This window comes from Carassius auratus, chromosome 37 (genome assembly GCF_003368295.1).
Source record: "Carassius auratus strain Wakin chromosome 37, ASM336829v1, whole genome shotgun sequence".
Classification (NCBI taxonomy): Eukaryota; Metazoa; Chordata; class Actinopteri; order Cypriniformes; family Cyprinidae; genus Carassius; species Carassius auratus.
The window spans coordinates 4,971,978-4,991,765 of NC_039279.1; the positions used below are offsets into that span (position 1 = coordinate 4,971,978).

Below are 19,788 nucleotides of genomic sequence, written 5' to 3' on the forward strand. Positions count from 1 at the left end.
GGCCCGATCAGAATTAAGAGCAAAGGTCTGTTTAAATGCCGACGGCAGCTGCGTTTGAATTACAATCGTTTTTTTCCATTTGTAGTGATGTTTACACTCGCGTGATGCCTTTTGAAAACTTTAGAGTCAGCTTCAGGCATAGCCAGTAAAAGAAAGACTTCAGGGCGCGATTTGCGCTGAACGCGGAGACTTCCGCCACTTTATATTTTCGTGTGGAAACACGAAAATCTACCTGTGTTCCGCACACAAAATATTGCATTCGGTCATTCGTTGCCATTGCACACGTGCACCGTACCGAAACAGTCCGGTACGAATTCGTATTTGGACCGTTACACACCTAAAAGTCACACATCTGTATTTCACATCAAATAACTCAATCAACTATGATTGTTAAAGCTGTCTTTTTATTTTTAAAAGTCACTGACACTTTTTTGGCAATTTTGTAAGTTCTTGTGCGTTAAATGACATGGCTTTAAGGCCTAGTCTGATTAAGATCTCTGTCTGAAAGAGTTGGAAACGGGACGATTTAAGTCTCTTCTCGTCCAAACACTGTAGTTCATGACATTTAAATCCAATTAAATACAAATCAAGAGAAAAAAAAAAAATCTGGTCTCAATATATTAATGAACTTTATAAATAAACAAACACTCTTGCTCCATGCACACTGGCACCAAAATCAAAACATTCTTAGGAAAAGAGTAGTACTGCGGTTTTTCTTACAAAACCAACAGTTTGCAAAGCTGAAATTGATGTTCAACTAATACTGCATTACTCATGCACACTCAAATACAGCGGTGCTCGAATCCATCCCAGCTGTACTGTGTAAAGAAAGGTTTGCATCAGGATTTGAACAAGTATAAATGGAAAGGGTTTTTGTTGAACAGCATCTTATTAAAGAGACAAAACACAATAGAAATGTTAACAAAAAAAAGTTAAATTAACTAAAATATATACATATAAATGCACTGCATATCAAACTGATGGCCAAACCTTCCTATCTGCCAAAGATCTTACAAATACATGTCTATCACACTGGCAGCAAATCCTGTATACTGGTTTCAGGTGTATTCTCTCCTAGCGGTGAGGTTGTAAGCAGCAGAATGAAATGTTATTGAATATAACAGCAGAGAGTGGTTTCTAACATCGTCACTGGAGCTCGCTGGGACTGTCATCTTTATCATCACACGCAGAGTCCCACATCTGCAGGGAAAACACAGGCAATCTTAATGTGATCTGGTTTTAATCTTATACTATGTATTATTATTTTTTATAAACGACACAGAACTCATTGAGCAAAATACACTACTGGTCAACAGTTTAGGTCGTAAGATTGTTTAAAAAGTTTTTGAAAGTCACTTATGGTCCATTTATATGACAGAAAATACAGTAATAACCGTAACATTGCATCTTTTTTTTTCCAACCATTATATGTTTCAATTTATTCCTCTGATAGCAATTCAGACATTATTCTAGTCTTAAGTGTTTTTCTTCAGAAGTCATTCAAATAAACAGATTTATAGGCTTCTAATTATTATTATTATTAGCGTTGAAAGCAGTTGTGCTGCTTAATATTTATGGAAACCATGAAATTGTTTTTTGAAGAACAGAAATTTCAAAAGAACAAAAATTATCTGAAATATAAAACTTTAGTAACATTATAAATGCCTTGACTGTCACTTCTGACCAAATGAATGTGCCTTTGCTGAATAAAAGTATTTATATTTAAAAAAAGGACATCGCAAAAATGTATAATGTAGAAAATTTTCATAAGTTACTCAGTTTAAGATATCATTCATGCCAGTAGCACAGGTACAATGCAAGTTACTCAGCGAAGTTTTAATACACCTTGAAAAACAGCACTATTAAAAAAAAAAAAAAAAATGTATAATAAAAAAATCTGGTTTTATCGTAATGCATTTTAAAAATCACTAGAGGGCAGAGTAAGCACTAAGTAAAGGAAATTATTGTCAACAAACTTTCCTTGACTACAGACAACCCTGCTCGTAGCACTACAAGCAATAATTCGCTATTTTATGGCATTATTACATGAAGTCCTTAATATTTTGATAAATTGACAAATACAATACACTCTTTTAAGTATAGATACCTCCACTGTTCTGCACTGCTTTTGAGATAATATCCCCAGAATTCTGTAGAATGGATTTTAACATGACCAGGAATACTACAGTGGTCCCTCTAGTCACACTTTAATGTGTCTACACCGATGGACAATAAAGTTTTGTCGCCTGCTGCATTAAATGCTCAAGCAAAATCAGATTCTGATTGGCGGTCAAAAAATAAAAAGTTCTGAAAGTAATTCAAAACTACTTTTTCCCCATTATCATTATAGTTGTGGTGTGGACATCCCTATTCTCATATAAATATAAACACTTTACAGCCATCATTACAGTTACTGTCTTTGTTTTAACGGTCTTAAGACCAGTCAGATATAAGTCACTTAAAAAATGGCTGAGAAAAGCAAGCTAGTCCTGAGAAAAACTCTAACACTGTTTTTAAACAAGCCACTTGGGTTTGATATTTTGTTGTCTAATTGAACAACGCTTTAAAAAAAAAAACATTTTCAAGTGTCTTGGCATCCACTGTACTTTATATATGAATTGCTGAAATCATCAAAATACTTTGTGAATGGCAGCTACTTCAACTCCACTACACTTTCGGCTGATTTTGTGTTAGGAAAAGAGGCAGAGATCATTCAGCTTAGTTCGATTTTTTTATATTTACGTACAAACCACTTCATTTTGTTAATTCCAATAGCTTAAACGAAAACCGAAATCCTGACATTTAGCAAGTGAGATGTTAGTAATCAGAAGGAGGCAAGAGAGGAATGGTCCAGCTGACAGAAAGAGCAGCTGTAACAGACTCGTGGAGGTCACTGCCACTGCAGCTGAAGTCTGCCGAGCAGTCTGTGTCTGACAACACTGGAACGGTCAGATTCATGCTGTGGTCTGACCATGCCAGCTCTAGCTGGGCTGTGTGACGGGGATTTGGGTTGAAGGAACCACTGGAGTGACACTGTGAATTCTTCAGAACCCACTGTCTGGCAAGCTGGGGTTTGGTACATCCATCTTCAGGGAAAGTCTGACTTTACTGAGGGCAAGAGAGCCAAGTCATTCGATTGGAAGTGGAAGAAAATGCTGAACGCTGTTTTTGTTTGCTTTAGGCTAGGAGCCTCAGAGCATTTAATGCCAATGGCTCATTTATGCTTCAACATAATAAAATGCACAGAATACCCGATGCAACCGAACCATCCCTGCTGGAAAATCCAGTTTAAGATTGCAGCGTGCAACTAGTTACAGGAGGTTAAAGTCAACATGGATTGCCATTTGTAACCCATTTCATATCAGTTATATAACAAAATTGACAATATGATTATATGATTTTATCCACTGAGAAGTGATGGGATTAAAAGGCTTTATTTGTTAACTTAACTACATAAACACTGTCATCAATCATTAGTTAACATGAGCTAACAATGAACAATACTTCGTGTTAACTTAATCTTCTGTCATTTTCACCCATAGGTCCATTTATATTTTGAAGAAATGTTACAGGAGGAAATGTTTTTTTTTAACATGTGCACGGACAACTTGTTCAAAATAAGATCTATGAAATGCATTTAGGAGATAAAGAAGTTAAAATGTTCATTTCATGTCAACTTTAACAAATGCGTCTATTGTAAGAGTTACCACTAAAACAGCCCTCTCAGCCCAAGTGACGTCCCTGGAAAAGGAAGAGGAAGTGCAAGTCATAACACTTGATGAAAGATTAGGATGAAAATGTTTTCTTTGGAATAGGAGCCCACAATGAATCATTCTCAATAAGACTAGGAACAAGTATTACGACTGTAAATAAGGTTCATGTTGACTTTTAGGTGGTCAAGATGGTTTTGGAACAAGTTCGCTGATCGACCAGCTAATAACCAGCCCTGGTTCGGATAATAACCAGCTTTGCCCGGCTAATAACTGGCTCCTAGATTCCAAAACGCTGCTAGGATCTTAAGATGGATTTTCCAGGAGGAATTGCTCATGTCTGAAACTACCACGAACACTGTAATGTGCCTGATCTTCTGTACTCCTGACAAGTGCTTCAAAAGGTACGTCAGCAACCAACCTGTCATAGACGGTGAGATATGCGTCACCTCAGGCCTGTTGAACTTTAGAAGAAGTTCTTGATGAGTGGAGTAACCAGTTGCACCCACAGCTTTACGTGGCGGTCTGGCTGATTAAACGTGGAGTCTGACACCTGTGTGGAGCTCTGGTACAACATCTCCTGCTCCTGGACAAGACAGAAAACAAGATTTCACTTCAAATCTCGCCATCTCAACTGTTACGCTCTTCTCATAACGATTACTAAAGAACTGATTTTAACTGATCTTTTATTACCCGATAATAAGTGAAGATTATGGATAATCTTATATTTCACAGAATAGAAAAACTGATGACACTCGAAATTAATTAATTTGGCTTTAATCACTTGTTACAATGTGTTGAGAGTAGCTCTGTTTCCTGAACAAGCCCTTACAACATGACCAGCCATTAATATCATAGTTCTAACAGCTATTAAAACACAAAACAACTCAAGATTTCTGGGTTACATGATGAGCTGCTTTAGGAAGCATTTGTGAAGAGGAAGTCCAACCTGTTGCAGTTGCATCTGGAGTTCCTCGTTCTCTGTTACTATAGCAATCTGAGCCTCCAGATCTCTGTGCACGGAGCGATAGCCGAAATTTGGGGAGCCAATGAGAGTGAGGCAGGGGAGGTCTCTTCCTTCCACATAGTACCACAGGCCTGTGAAAAAGTGGAAAAAAATGACCTGAAATCTCATTCTTCAGACCAGGAACGATGACAAGTGCTCTATACAATGCTTCACATTACTGGAAAGTTGTTTACTTTGACTCTAAAAATAATCTGGAAGGCTTCACATTCACAAATACGCAGATGCCTCAAAGCGGCTGATAGTGCCATTATCTGTTTCCTGGTCACACGACTTTAGAAGATGTGGAGTCTTTACAACAGAAAACATATTTCCTTTTCACAATCAACAATGCACGACTACACACTAGAGGAAGAAAATAAAAACAAAGTGTCAATCAAATTATGTACACAAACCAAACATATGTTCTATTAATAGGTAGCAGGAATTACTTGTCACTTCAAAACCTTGCCAGACATAAGCACCCTGACCTGAGGTATTCTTCTTGACGAAAGCTGAATATCAGGTAAGACAACTGCCAGGAATACCCTCAAAATTAATCCCAAGCACTTCCTTATGCACACAAATCTAGCAATTAGCCCTTATACACTATTATAAATGCCTTTATGCTTAATTAGATTCAACTTAATTCTATTTCAAAAGAACACAAGCAAACAATTAAATAAACAGTTTTTTCATTGTCACATTGTGACATTGGGCAATTCTATTATAAACCACTTTGTTAATCATACATTAGCATTCAATGGTTTAGGGTGAATATGTTTTTTAATACTTTAATCAGGGCTAGATGACAAGGCAAAAAAAAAACTAATACAAATCACCTCAGTATATTTATTTATTGGTTTAATTGCGATATACGGTATCTCAGTATTTTCTAGACTTTATATTTGGATTTAATAATTATTATTTTAAAGTAGAAGTTAAGTTGTCTAAAAATGAAAAATAAAAATACATTTTAAAATTCTACATATGGGACATTTATTGTCCGCCCACAAAATGTATTTTTTTTGAAGAATTATTAAAAAAATACAAAATAGGTCAAATTTTTATTTTCAATAGTACTATTTAATAATATATAATTATTATAAAATAGAATATTTAATATATAATTATAAAATAAGATATTTAATAAAATGACAGTTTTTAATTCAAATTAAATGCAGCCTTGGTGAGCAGCCAGTAAAAGACTTTTTAAAATAATTATTTTGAAAGGGAGTGCAATCGGTCCGATCTAGTTGTTTTGCAAAAATGTACTTGGAATGGACATTCTTCAGCCTCCTGACCTTTGACATTTGTGGAAGCATTGTTTTTTTCATCAATATTATCTGTTAGCATTTCCATTGCTCTTTCACTTTAAGGATGCTAAAATGGATTTTTACTTAAGCAATAGCATCAAGCATAATTTTTACTCTAGCAATAGCAAGCTAGCTTTGAAAGCATACGATCCCACCCTCCCTGCAAATCACTCTCCAAAGTCATGTCTCCTCCAAATTACTTAAACATGCGCACAGGCAGACCAGAGGCTAACCAGCAACACGACGAGAGTCGGCATTGGTGGAGGGTCGACTGCAACACTGTCAGATTACCTCATGTCTCAATCGACATTGAGAAAACATTACAGTACAAAGCACATAATATTACAATAATAACACCTTCCATTCTCGCTCGGTCTGTAGTGGCATAATGGAATGCACTGATGATGCATTATGTTGGAGCAAAAAGTGGCATTGGGGTTACATACATACGTTGCCAGAGAGGTATGATAGCCCTTGAACCAACGCATATGACTAGATAAAAATTTTATGCTCCTACACTTTTAGAAATACATATAAAAACAGTTAGACCACTTGACTTAGTGATAGCCATCGGGATACAAAGAGATTTTCAAACAGCATAACATATACATACATATATATATACATATATATATATATATATATATATATATATAAAAACACACACACACACACACAGTACATACTGTATACATATGAAGTTGAGACATTTGGACATTCAGCTCAACGGACTCCACTGGAAGTAAACAACCTACTTGCTGCCAATTTTGAATGGCTGCCAATGGAAAAAACACACTTTCTGTTGAGAGAAAGTTATAGTTACAGCATGACACTTAGTGAAAAAGGCTTAATCGAGTCCACCTCACTGTCTCTTTCCTAAGGTGGTGCGTGGACCTTGTGTAGGTTGAAGGCCAGCATCAGAACGGCAGCTAATGTTCATTGATTCTCGTTCTAGCTCAGCTGCGGGGACCTCTGCACCCTGTCTGTTCCCACATCAGCTCCACTGTTTACAAGAAATGACGGCATGACAAGGCTTTATCTAATAAGCCAGACTTCTCAACAGGAGCCTGAAATTGAATTCCACTGACGAGGCTTAGGTTTGTCAAGCTTCTATTTTTCTCCAGACGTCACTATTTTATTCTGTCCCTTCAGGTCGGGGGCTTTTAAAGTGTATGGGGATACTCAGTTAATGCCATGTGGACAACCAAATCAAATTTATTATGAATTCATGCATTTTTAAACCAAACTAAACATTCAACAACAGCCAGAAAAAAGTGGCCAAAGCATACCCCTGGTTTACAGAGAAAACATCATATGTGTCTGGCAGCCTCTGTGTCCTGAAGCGGTCCAGGAAGAGCTCTGAGGATATTCAATCAGAGGTGCTGGGAAACCTGCTCCACGCATTAAATTATGAGCTTTCCTGTTACACCCAATTTTTGGGAACTGGGCTGATCCACTTCAGGGCTTAAAAAAAAAACAACAACAACAACAACAACAGTGCAGATGAAAAACACTTACCTTTAGCATGAAATGTCCAGTTGGGGCGATGGTATTCATGCAAGTGGACACGACTCTGCTGACCCAGCTGATACACCTGAAACGGACAGGATGATGAGCGTTTAAGAAAAACTAACAATAGAACGATGAACATTTAAAAAACCATTAAGGTTAAAAGACAGCACAAAAGCAACACTCCAACCCATTGCATATGTAGATGCAGCACCATCTGCAGAACAAGCAACAAAAAGACAAGACTAAAATATAGTTTTAAGTAAAATTTCTCTATAGATTCTTCAACAACAAAAAAGGAGAATAAATATGGCCCTCCAAAAGTTTTCAGACTTGGGGATTGAGATGTCAAGTGTTAAAATCCTCCTCTCAGAGCTTTTCTCTTAAAAGGACATTTTCTTCCATGTTTTTTACTTTAATTTCACAACATGGCAACCATTCACACACGCTTTCTCTTAAATTATGGAAAAGTTCTGATGAGCTGGAAACATCAACAAACATGTAAGTTGGAGTTTAGCCATCTCCAATGAGATGTTCTGCTCAAATGAAAGAGTAACACAGCCAATCTGTTTTTCTTTAGATGCTCATTTGCGCACTTTACTGCGACTGAATTTTTCATCAAACCTTGACAAACTCTATTAAATCCAAACATGGATTGTTTTTTTTGTGATTGAGGATGTTGAATAAATGCACTTGGACAACCTCTGTGCCACATTACAAAGTATTTTTGTTGTTGCTGTTTTAATAAGTCGCACTAGACTATAAATCACATTTATTTAGAACCAAGAGAAAACATTACCGTTTACAGCCAAGAGAGGGCGCTCTATGCTGCTCAGTGTAGACTACAGGAGCACTGAGTATCATAGAGCGCCCTCTTGTGGCTGTAGACGGTAATGTTTTCTTTTCGTTCATGTCAAAATAATTTTGATAAGACGCACCTGACTATAAGTCGCAGGACCAGCCAAACTATGAAAAAAAGTGTGACTTATAGTCCGGAAAATACGGTAATATAATTTGCAGTTAATATTGAGAATGGCACCATTTTCTTTTACATTACGCGGCATGACTAAATGTGACAAAAAAAGTTTAACTAAATCTAGACTAAGACTTCAAGTCAAACAAACCTTCACTAAACTAAACACAGGGCAGACTATTTCACTATACTATTGTTTAACTGTATTTTTGATCAAATAAATGCAGCTTTCAAAAACATTATAAACTTTTAAAGTCTACTGTATGTCACAATAAATGCACTTGTCTGAATTTAATAATACAGAATTAAATACTTTTTTGGACGCAAATTAATGAGAAATTTGGCATGGGTACAAAAACAACATAATAAAAACAAAATATGTAAAACGGTAATACATAAATATTTTTGGAAGCCAATATACTATATGCAACAGTAAGTTCACAAATCAGAGGAATTATAGGCTAATGCACCAAATTGTAATGGTGCCTGGCAACCGTAAAAAAAAAACCTAGTTACATCTTGTCCACACTAGATGTGGGCGGCATGACTTGACAAAACTAAATAGCTCCTTTTATAAATAACAAAGCTATACACTGAAGTGTTCGTCTGTCAGTACAGGTATTTTACACATCATGCTGCCCAGCCCTGTGCAAAACTGAAAAAAACAATGCACACCTTATTGTAAAACTGTCGGGCGAGGTGAACGTAGGCCTCAGGAATTGCTCCTGCTACACCTTTGGCTCCAAAAAAGCCATTAACCTCTGGGGAAGCCATGAGGATACGGTAGTCTGCTGCTGCACCCAGCACCAGCTGCATGTAGGTGCGTGTCAGGTTGAAGTAACCCGATGTCAGGTAGACGACTGAGTCTCCACCTGCCTCTATGAGCAGTCGTTGGGTTACTTGTTCATCCAGGTGAATGCCTAGAGGCTTCATTTGGACGAGTGGAAAGATCCAAGTGTCATTTGGCTCCGTTCTGTCCGAGTCTAGGACGTCCGAGCATTCTGCCTCCTGCATGCTCTGCTGGACACGGGCCGTGTTCACCACCTCCATGATCCGGCTCTGTGCCGATGCAGAAAACTCTGCTCTGCTACCTGTTAGAACACAAGACAGACCACATCTGATAACATCAACTCTGTTGAAACATTTTGGATACATCTGGGCTGTGTTCCAATTAACCTAGTCAGCTGCAAACATAGGCAGCATTTAAAAAAAAAAAAATTCTAAAATAAAAACTACGTTTTGCCACATGACTTGTGTCTTTTATAGAGAAGATAATCCCATTAGTGGTGAGAAAAAAAAAAGCAAAACGTACAAAATGTTAAATGATGATTATAACCATATTTCCTTTACTGCTGAGAAATATTGATAAATAAATTGATAAAGTTAAATTTTACTATTTTATCTGACATTTGTGTGTATTACAGTATATTTTTGCTAGTTAAAAGGTTTGGGTAGATTTTAATGTATTTGGAAAAAAGTCTCCAATGTTCACCAAGACTGAATTTATTTGATCCAAAATTCAGTTAAAACAGTAATAGTGTGAAACAGTACTATGATTAAAAAATATATATAGATTTCAATATATATTTAAAAAATGTAGTTCATCCCTGTGGTGGCAGAGCTGAATGTTCAGCATCATCACTCCAGTCCTCAGTATAACTTTTTATCATTATCATTAACAATTATCAATGATAACTGTGAGACATTTTTTCAGGATTTTTTGATTTGATGAGCAAAATGTTCAAAAGTACAGCCTTTATTTGAAATGTACATTTTTGTGACTACAAATGTTTTTTACTGTCACTTCTAACTTAATGCGTATTCATTTTTTCCTAAAAAAACAAAAACAAAAACTGACCCCAAAACTTTTGAACTGTGTAAATACTACTGTATTAGCTTATACATTTTTTTTTAAATAAGTAACTTAAGAAGTTCTAGTTCAGTTAGCATAGCAGCATAACTCGTTAGGTTTTGAAAAGGTGCTTTGAAACGTGTCAGTCAAGTTGAAATACCTGAGAGTAATGATAAACAGAATGATTCTAAGAAACTGATCTTAACAGGGTGCTTACGTTCACACTTATTTGAACGGGTATGCAAGCAAAACGACCATTCCGTTCTATCAATCCATTCTATCAGGTATTTGCTCATGTGAGATCCTGCAAATGCATGATCAAAACCTCAGAGACACGGGTCAATAACTGCTGACCGTCTGGAAAGGCGCTCTGTCAAACCCTGGCGCCTCTGCTAGACATAATGTGCCACGGTGAGTCATAGCAAGAGAGATAATCTGTAAATAATGAATTAGCTTCAGGGCAGAACACTGCATGTTGGTAATGTATGGCAGAAGCCTGCTGCTCCATGGTGTCTGTGCTTATTTGGTTAAGACAGAAAATGTGCAGCAAGGCCGCACAGAATATTCTGTTTGTTAAATGCAGAGAGCAAGAAAAAAGTGAAAGCCTCCCCAAATATGTGTGGCCGGCGGAGAACAAATATACGGCACTTTGAAGCAGGATAGGGGCTTTCCCCACAGACGCAAAGCCAGCCACCCCAAGCCTCAGAGGTCCAAACACATCCAGTTAACAGGGCCACGAAGTTCACTGGCTCTTACCGACAGACAGTGGGATTCAATTACTGGAGATACAGGGGCAGGTCCGAACTGCCGACTCAGCGGATAAAGCTGCTCAATGGACCAGCGCTCTAGTAACTCTTACTGGAAGGTGATGCTTTTGCTTTGCACATATACTGTCGCTGATGAGTTGCATAAAGAAATCTCACCCTGATTCAAATGCATGTGCTTTTCATTCTGATATTTTCCTCCTTTTACCGTCATGCATCACTATTCTCGCTGTTGGCTATCAGTCCATCATTTCCCGTTGACCTCATTGTCTTGACGGAATGTATAGAGGTCCAAATAGCTCCTTCCCGAACCCATCATCCTCCTGCATCTCTCCTTTCCTACCCTCCCAGCACAGATCACTTACCACCAGCAAGGTGACATCATTGCACTATTTCTGGGATCTGTGACAAACTGTGGCCCCGCTCCACCACCACGATTATGTCATTGAACGATGCTGGGTTATGGATATGGACCAAAGATGAATGAGCATCATCACTCATTCACTCGTTTCGTGTTCATCGCTGAGCCTGGGGAACGTAAGACACACCGACTTACGGCTGAAGCTCAGCCTCACAGAGACCTGAGGCTAGCGAGCAGGCTCAGAGCTTCCTGTTACTCAATCTGTTATCACGATGCTGGTATTACAAGGAAATGAGTGACTTACCATCATTACCTCGGATTCATGTATGTCAGAGTGGGCGGAAACCACAAGTGTCACTCGTTTCTCTTATCGGGACTACTTTCGTTGCAAAAAAAAAGCTGAAGTTGTTTGATCACTTGCACTTAGACCGTTTAGCTGCACCTAAACAAGGATGCTCTTAATAAATAATAGATATTCAATCCATCCAAATCCAGTCAGCAAGGCCACAACCTTTTGTTGTTGTTGTTGTAATACGTACATACAGAATAATCATAGTGACAAGATGACTAAAAATGTATATCTTCAATACATTTTAGTTTCCTGTTTGTCTATATATATATAAAAATACATAAAATATATATAACAAAAATATATAAAAAATATAATATAATATATATTATATTATATATATATATATATATATAATCTCAAGTTATGGTAGCTTTCTTAGATTATGGTAGTTAGCTGCATCCTCTGCAGTTTTGTGAATGTGTTTGGGCATTTACCTTACATAATAATTTTTTTTTAGATGTTGAATTAATGTAGCCAGCATTTAAAAAAATGGAACGTTATGAGGAAATCCCCCCTCATTGTCTTATCTGACATTATAGATTTAAGGAAGTAGCTTCTGTTTAAACAGGCCCCTCTCTTGTAAAACCACTTGCCTTTGTAGGGATGCACCTTTCCCTCCTTCATATTCACACTGTCGTCAGGTTGGAGCTGCAGTGACACGTCGCCCACGGCCCCCACGAGTTCAGCAAAGAAATCAGCCACTTCCTCGCAGTCCTCAAGAAGTACATAACGATCCTGACGATTGGTGAAGTAGGAGTCGCTCAGATTGGCCCTGTGTGAGATGAGATCATATCACAGTCGAGTGGGCGAACAAATATTCACCTCCTCCGCTGATCAGAGGCTGCTTGCATGAGCTCCATATGCTCTAAAAACAAACCTAGAACCATGAAAAGCAATAGCTATGGGAATATTTGGTCTGATAGAAATGTTGGTATTCACATCGAAAGCATATTTTAGTTACCCAGCCATAACATATGTGTATGAACATGTCATATCCAATTTTGCTGTGACATATGCAGTTGTACACACCCACTAATAATGAGACTGTTGTCGAAAAGGTATGCCTTGATGTGCTGCACTCCGATGGTTTCATTGAAGCGTTCGGGAACCAGAAGACGCAGCAGTCCTCGCAGGTCAGGTGTGTGGTACAGGGACACTCTCATTTGCTCAGGAAAACGCTGGAGCAGCGGCAGTAACATTGTGCGCGAATTGTGCTTACCTTCAAATGAAAAATAACAGACGAGGAAATGAGAAGCATGCAATGAATCAGTGCATACATTGAAGTAAGCGTTAGATACACCAATTGGACATTCACACCAAGTTATTATGTAGTATAAAGTCTCTTTAGTTTTGCGTTTTCCGTATTGAAGGAAAGCTGTAAAACAACTGTAAAACAAATTAAATTTATAGCCAGTTCCAAGTCCTTCTCTTGTAAATAACCCGTTCTGTCATGAAACCCTAGATGGCACATGTTTATGGGTCGTTTACACAAACTGATGACATTCACAGCATTAAATTACTTGGCACACGCTGATTCGTTCATCTTCCGAGAGTTGTCATGATAAAACAATAGCAAGATATAGCTTTGATACCAAAGTAAACAGACATAAAAAATACTCTTCACCTTTTTAATATATATATATATATATATATATATATATATATATATATATATATATATATATATATATATATATATATATATATATATATATATATATATATATATATATATGTGTGTGTGTCTGTGTGTGTGTGTGTGTGTTAATACATTTATTCAGAAAGGGTGCATGAAAATGATGAAAAAAGATGGAAAAGATATTATAAATATTTCAAATGATTATCAAAAGAATCCTCAAAATAAACACCGAATCCTAAAACAATCATGGATTCCTCAATAATATTAAGCAGCACAACTGTTTTTAACATTGATGGTAATAATAAGAAATGCTTCATGAGCAGCAAATAGACATATCAGGATGATTTCTGAAGGATCACGTGATACTGAAGAGTAAGCTGTTGAACATTTAGCTTTGCCGTCACAAGAATAAAAATAAAAATGTAAAATTATAATAAAAATATATATTTTTAAATGATAATAGTATTTTACAAATATTATTTTTTCCATTGCATTTTTACAGCATAAAAGGCTAAAAAATATAATAATTATAAAAATAATAATAAAAACATACTGACCTCAAATAGGTGTTTATGTTATGACCATTTTTTTTTAAAAGAATATACAGCTATTGTAATGGATGTCAATGGAGAAAGATGCTTTGAGAATGGGACACTGCTAACTAAACAAACCTTGACCCCTCGGTGCACTCATACCGTAGGCATCACATCACGTCACTGCTCATTTGCATAGAAAACGATATTGTATGGATTGCCAACAGTTGTTCACACTAGAAATTGCCAACACATTTAAAAAAAAAAAAAAAAAAAAAAAAAAAAAACTCTCTCTTTGTGAACACCCTCTCATAATCCTCTCACAATGAGAGTCGTATTCAGAAGATCAAACAGAATCTGAACCACTAAAATTAAGCTCTATGCTGCAATATGATGCCTCAGTTACCATGAAATATTAGATTATGAATTCTTACGACATCATTTTGTGAGTTGTACAGCATATTAAAAGCAGTCAATCGAATGACTAACAGTTCCTGTAAAGTAGTTTGCAAGATATAAGATAAGGGGGGGGCGGATGGTTCGAGGAGTTCTGAACTCAAGCCTACAATTACGAAAACTGGATATCATCCAAAATTACACCCAGGCAGTTATATCAGAATAGACATGGCGTACGCCATGAAACTACGTTAGTCAGTGTTGACAAAGGGAAATGATCACTGGCAGGGGCTTTCCTGTAGGCATTATTTCCTTCTGATGGTTTCTCAGAAAAGTGATCGATCAGATCAGAATGCGCAGAATGTATTTCATAAAGACACAGAAGAACAATACAGAGGGAGGTTAATGAATAAGTTAGAATGCAAGGCTTTGTTCACACAGTACAAAATCTGATCTGGTTTTGAAATCTGATCTTTGGGACTGATTTCAATTCATGAAATCAGATCCACATGTTTGGTGTAGTCAATATCTGATACATATAGTAACGACTTTATAACTCATGGGATGCATCACTATTTCACACAATCATGCATACGGTTTGCCTGTTTCCCTTTCCCCATTCATTCACTTGTGACCATAAATGAGTGATTGAGTGAAAACCACTAAACGATGCGATAATGATTATATTATTATATGATTATGATAATTGGATCACAATCCTATGTTTTCCCATTCAGACTACAACAGCTCTAAGGATTTGGGTTGGATACGTTTGAAATGAGTAAAAGACAGAGAAACAGACCTCTTGAGCCTCTGGTATAATCCAGCAAAACAGACACTTTGAGATCAGGTACATGATCTTCCTGTGAGCGTTCTAACGCCTCTTCCATGCAATCAACCTTCAGAAGAAATCAGAAAGTCACTGAAAGCAGCTTCTTATTATCCACATTAGACTGACAAGTTTTCATCCTTAAACTAGGGTTAACATGGGTTCGTACTATTTTTAATTTTTTTTCTACTTCTGCTACAAGAACCTTATGGCTTGTCTGGCTGGTTTTGCATGTGAACAAGGAAATGCAGTTTAGTGCACACGGAGATGGTGATTACATTCAACTTTTAGATTGAGATTTAGCAAAAACCACCAGATCAAATTCTGTTGATAAAATGTAATTCTGCTGAGGTCATTTTTCAGAATAGGTTTGTGGATTTGACTTCGGTTGTGACATGATCTACTGTTTATTCCTGATAGTATTAATCTTACAGCAATAAAAATAGAAAATGACCTATGCTAAACTTCCCTGAGCAACTTCCTCTTATGTAAAATTCTTAATCAGGCCACAGTTAACTGCACAAAAACAGCCTTTTCCTTCTTAGGATAAGATTTATTTACTGGTCAGTGACCGGAAATGTGTGCAGAAAGGTTACATACGAGGTCTTGCTCTAGTGGTCCTGTGCCCAAATACAGCGAGGCCATTACCACACGACTCTTGGCTGTCTTGATACGAGCCTGGGCAAACAGAAAGAACAACAAACTGAATGAGAAACAATGAGTAAAGCTTTTTTAACAAGATATATTATGGCAGAACAAAGTGATAATAAGAGATTTAAGACCAAAAAAAAAAATAATCTTTACATAAACAACTAGACAAGTCTTCTGAAATTGTTTTTTTTTAATCCTACACTTTATTAATTTTTTGAGTCATATCTAAATTCAAAGCTATTTTCAAAGCTAATTTATAAAAAATACATATAAAAATATTATTATTTTTACAATATTACAAATTAAACCTATTAAGTATCTACTTGGATAAAAAATAAAAAATAAAAAAACTCATAAAAATAATACCATAAATTATGATGTTTATAATAGTAGTTTGGTTTTATTCAATAAAACATCACCTTCTCGGAAATATCACCCAGCATAATATATTTTACAATGACATGATATAAATTTGACTATAAATAGAAAGGTACTAAATGGAGTGAGATAATATCTGTTTGTAATAAGATTTCAGAGATTTCATTTTTACAACCTTATAGTCATATTTACTGGCAATACAGCTCTCTGAAGTTGCAATTACTTGGCTTACACCCAGTAAATACACACAAGCGCGCACACACACACACACACACACACTCAAGCATACCTTCATAGTCTGATAAAACTCATCAGGTGAGTGGAGGATGCGTATGCGGCCCCCAGGGACCCTGAAAGCAGGTACATAATTAGCAATCCACTGGAACCGAGAATGGAGGCCCTCGGCACCAGTGAAGCCTGGAGGTCTGGAGGAGGCCAGGGGGGCTGAGTCCGCCTCTGCCAGGAGAGGGGCCAAGAGCAGCACAGTGGACCTGCAGGATGACAGGAAGTAAGAGAGAAGTGAGGGGCGGAGAAAACCTTTAATCAGAATCCGAGCCTGGCAAACCCCTTCCACTGCACACGTTTACAGTATTAGTAAATACTGTCAATTCTGGTGGCTGAACAGATACTGAACTGATGCTTGGTTTTTATTTCCTGTTGGCTTTCAAACAATATAATACACAGTGTACACTATTGTGTATTGTTGTCATTTAGATTTTTAATATCTCTGAAAGAAGACTCTAGTGCTCACGGAAGCTGCATTTATTTGATCAAAAATACTGTAAAATCAGTAATATTGTGAAATAGTTACAATTTAAAATGACTGTCATATTTGAATACATTTCAAAAAGTAATTTATTCAACATGTATTCATTTATATTTTCAGTTTATTGAAAAGGACAGTTTATCATGTTCTGAATGTACTACTTTGTTTAAAAAAACTTTTCAGCTATATTTACTGATTAAAAACTAAATACTTAATTTTTTGTACTTTTTGCTTTGTTCTTTGGAAAATCATCAACACAATCATTTTTACATCTTGGTTTGTCGCCTCTTTCAGAACAGCGCATGAAACTGTAATAATAACTCAAAGTAATACTATTCAACTTTTTAATAGCACAAAAAATTATTCCTAAAACAAATGCTGGAGAGATGATTGACTGTGCAACACAGACCTGAAGATTTGATAGTTGTTTTGATTCAGAAAAACTAAAATTTAACCAACAACTTCTCAAAATGTAATTCCCAACTACTCAGAACAGGGTCCTAAGTCCAGCTCCAAATGCAACAAGGTTCAGAAGACAAAGGCAGTAATATGGTCTGCATGACACAGCATGAAGTCTCAAACTTCAGCCCTTCACTCAGATCGACTGCCAAACACCAAGGTCACACCGAGTTCTCTACAACCCAGACGGTGCTTTTCCTCACAGAACCCGGAGTCTCACCGCACACTCCAGCAGATCTCACATAACTCCTGAGAAAACAAAATGAAAAGAGGCGCCTCAGACAGCGCCATGACCTTGCGGAGACCGAGCTTAAAACAATCTGAAGGTCAATCAGGGGTGAGTTTACGAATCTATACAAGTTAGCTATCTGCGTCTCTCTGATGCATCAACTCTGCCTTAAAAAACTAGATCCACATTTCAAAGCCTATTACAGATGTCGCATCTGCCTAAACAAGTGAAGAAAATTTAGGAGCAGGCCTTTACTTATATCCCACTGAAAACTGATTTGATTAAAGCCACTTTTTCAGAAGAATGCAAGCAGTGAATGTCTGCTTTGTAAACCAGTGCTTTTAAGTCTTCTTGAATTAACCTTATTCATTGCAATGCACATCTGATAACAGCAGTTTCACAAGAATATACTAAAAGGCCAACTTGGGCTTCATTTTCCATATACCGGTAAATAAATAAATAAAAGCAGCATCTGCTGGTTAACATGAACAAATGTCCATAAATTTGGTGTACTACAGCTGAGCTATCAGATCAGACATGCCTGGATCAGATAACATCGTTTTAATAAAAGCAAGTGAGTCTGATGACAGACCATATCTGATCTTCTGCCTGCACTCTCGCTTATTTAGCTGAAGTTATTAAGTTGATTTATTATCCCAATAACCATTTTAGCAGCTCATTAAAGCGTTAGATAACTCAAAACAAAGGTTATGCCTTCAACATTATTATCATTTAATCATTCTCATCCTGTTCCAAAACATGTATTACGTAAATTGTGTATGTTGACCACAAACGAATATGTCAATGAGTCACCTTTCGTAGCATTTTAGAGTGAAATTTATATTTAAGAAAGAGGACATAATGTTTACATAATGTAATTAAGCTCACGAACATTAGTAGAGAAAAAACAGCAGCCATCTTAGTGGTCTAATGTTTACGGCTCATATTCTCAAGCTCACTTCAACAACTGTAACTTCACACATGAATCTATGAACTCTCCTTTACACAACCACAAGCTAACATTAGCCAAACACGCTTGACTTTAATATTATTATATCGACTGTCATTATGTAATGCAAACGTCTAGTATCATTTACCCTCTCCTCCGCTCATGTGTCCTGAAAAAGCGATCTGTCACCCTCGTAAAAACCCAAGAGAAAGCAGGAGTATACGCAGAGAACACAATTCTTTTCCAAGTCATGGGCGCCGCCATGTTTTCACTGCACTTTGAGTGTGAAAGCTTTATTTAAACACACACGCTGCTGTCGGCGCGTGACGCTTGCAATGGCGTAAACATCTCTACTGAGAGAGGGCCTGCATTATGGGATTCTAATCCCATACTGCAGCACTGACCAGGCATTATTGTGCCTTTGCTGGTTTCTCATCTTTCTATACGTTTTTATCGATGCTTAACAATGCCATAAATTATTTATCGTGCACTGCACCTTCCCTATTTACATTTGAACTGACCTCTCCAATTTGAAGATATTTATAAAAGCCTTACACAAGATATCATAACACAATACAATTTCTGCTAGAGTACATACATGAATGCCCCCCCCCCGCACACACACATTCAGTGTTTCCTAAAATTTGCATTGAAACATTCTTTTTTTAATTTATTAAATTATCTGTATATTGTCTTATTTCAACAGTGTATGCGGTTATAATGTGGAACTAAATGCATAAGAGGAGAGAAAATATAATTAAATATATCACATGTGAGTAATTTTAGCATACATTTGAAGCTATTTCTTTTCAAACCTCCAGTTAAAATTCTGATCTGCATCCTTATTTGAATCATAATAAATTAAACTATTAAATCATATTTCAATAAATTATAAGCATTTATGGTTAGATGCTATAGCTATAGATTCATTTAGATTAGATTAGATTAGATTAGATTAGATTAGATTAGATTAGATTAGAAATGGCTCTCTACTTGTACTCTGCACAGTGACTGTGTGATTTTAATCATTATACGACATATACAATAAATTATGGATTCACGTGCTCCATAAATATTCAAAGGCTCTGATCAGTGAATCTATTATTGCAAGAATATCCC

General features: G+C 36.6%; 1 protein-coding gene across 2 annotated transcripts; it reads right to left on the minus strand.

Annotated features, from left to right (window-relative positions):
* Positions 1 to 384: 384 nt before the first annotated feature.
* On the minus strand, positions 385 to 18,971 carry LOC113055946 (CDP-diacylglycerol--glycerol-3-phosphate 3-phosphatidyltransferase, mitochondrial-like). 2 transcript variants are annotated; one of them, XM_026222337.1, is made up of 11 exons: positions 18,818 to 18,971; positions 16,556 to 16,757; positions 15,838 to 15,915; positions 15,211 to 15,307; positions 12,870 to 13,059; positions 12,434 to 12,612; positions 9,187 to 9,602; positions 7,548 to 7,623; positions 4,660 to 4,808; positions 4,132 to 4,296; positions 385 to 1,200 (listed from the first exon to the last, which is right to left on the minus strand). In XM_026222337.1, exons 1-10 carry the CDS (start codon positions 18,931 to 18,933, stop codon positions 4,177 to 4,179), a joined length of 1,623 nt encoding a protein of 540 aa, XP_026078122.1. In that variant the 5' UTR covers positions 18,934 to 18,971; the 3' UTR covers positions 385 to 1,200; positions 4,132 to 4,176. The 2 variants fall into 2 exon arrangements, with proteins under 2 accessions (XP_026078122.1, XP_026078123.1); XM_026222338.1 differs by lacking the exon at positions 385 to 1,200 and adding an exon at positions 1,208 to 3,108.
* Between the last annotated feature and the right edge of the window lie 817 nt (positions 18,972 to 19,788).

Excerpts from the sequence above, each read along its gene's own strand:
- LOC113055946 (XM_026222337.1), bottom strand. The coding sequence starts at position 18,933 with ATGGCGGCGCCCATGACTTGGAAAAGAATTGTGTTCTCTGCGTATACT. Across the intron at positions 15,916-16,555 it reads AGTTTTATCAGACTATGAAG|GCTCGTATCAAGACAGCCAA; the intron begins GTATGCTTGAGT and ends CTGTTTGCCCAG. Across the intron at positions 13,060-15,210 it reads TTATACCAGAGGCTCAAGAG|GTAAGCACAATTCGCGCACA; the intron begins GTCTGTTTCTCT and ends TTTCATTTGAAG.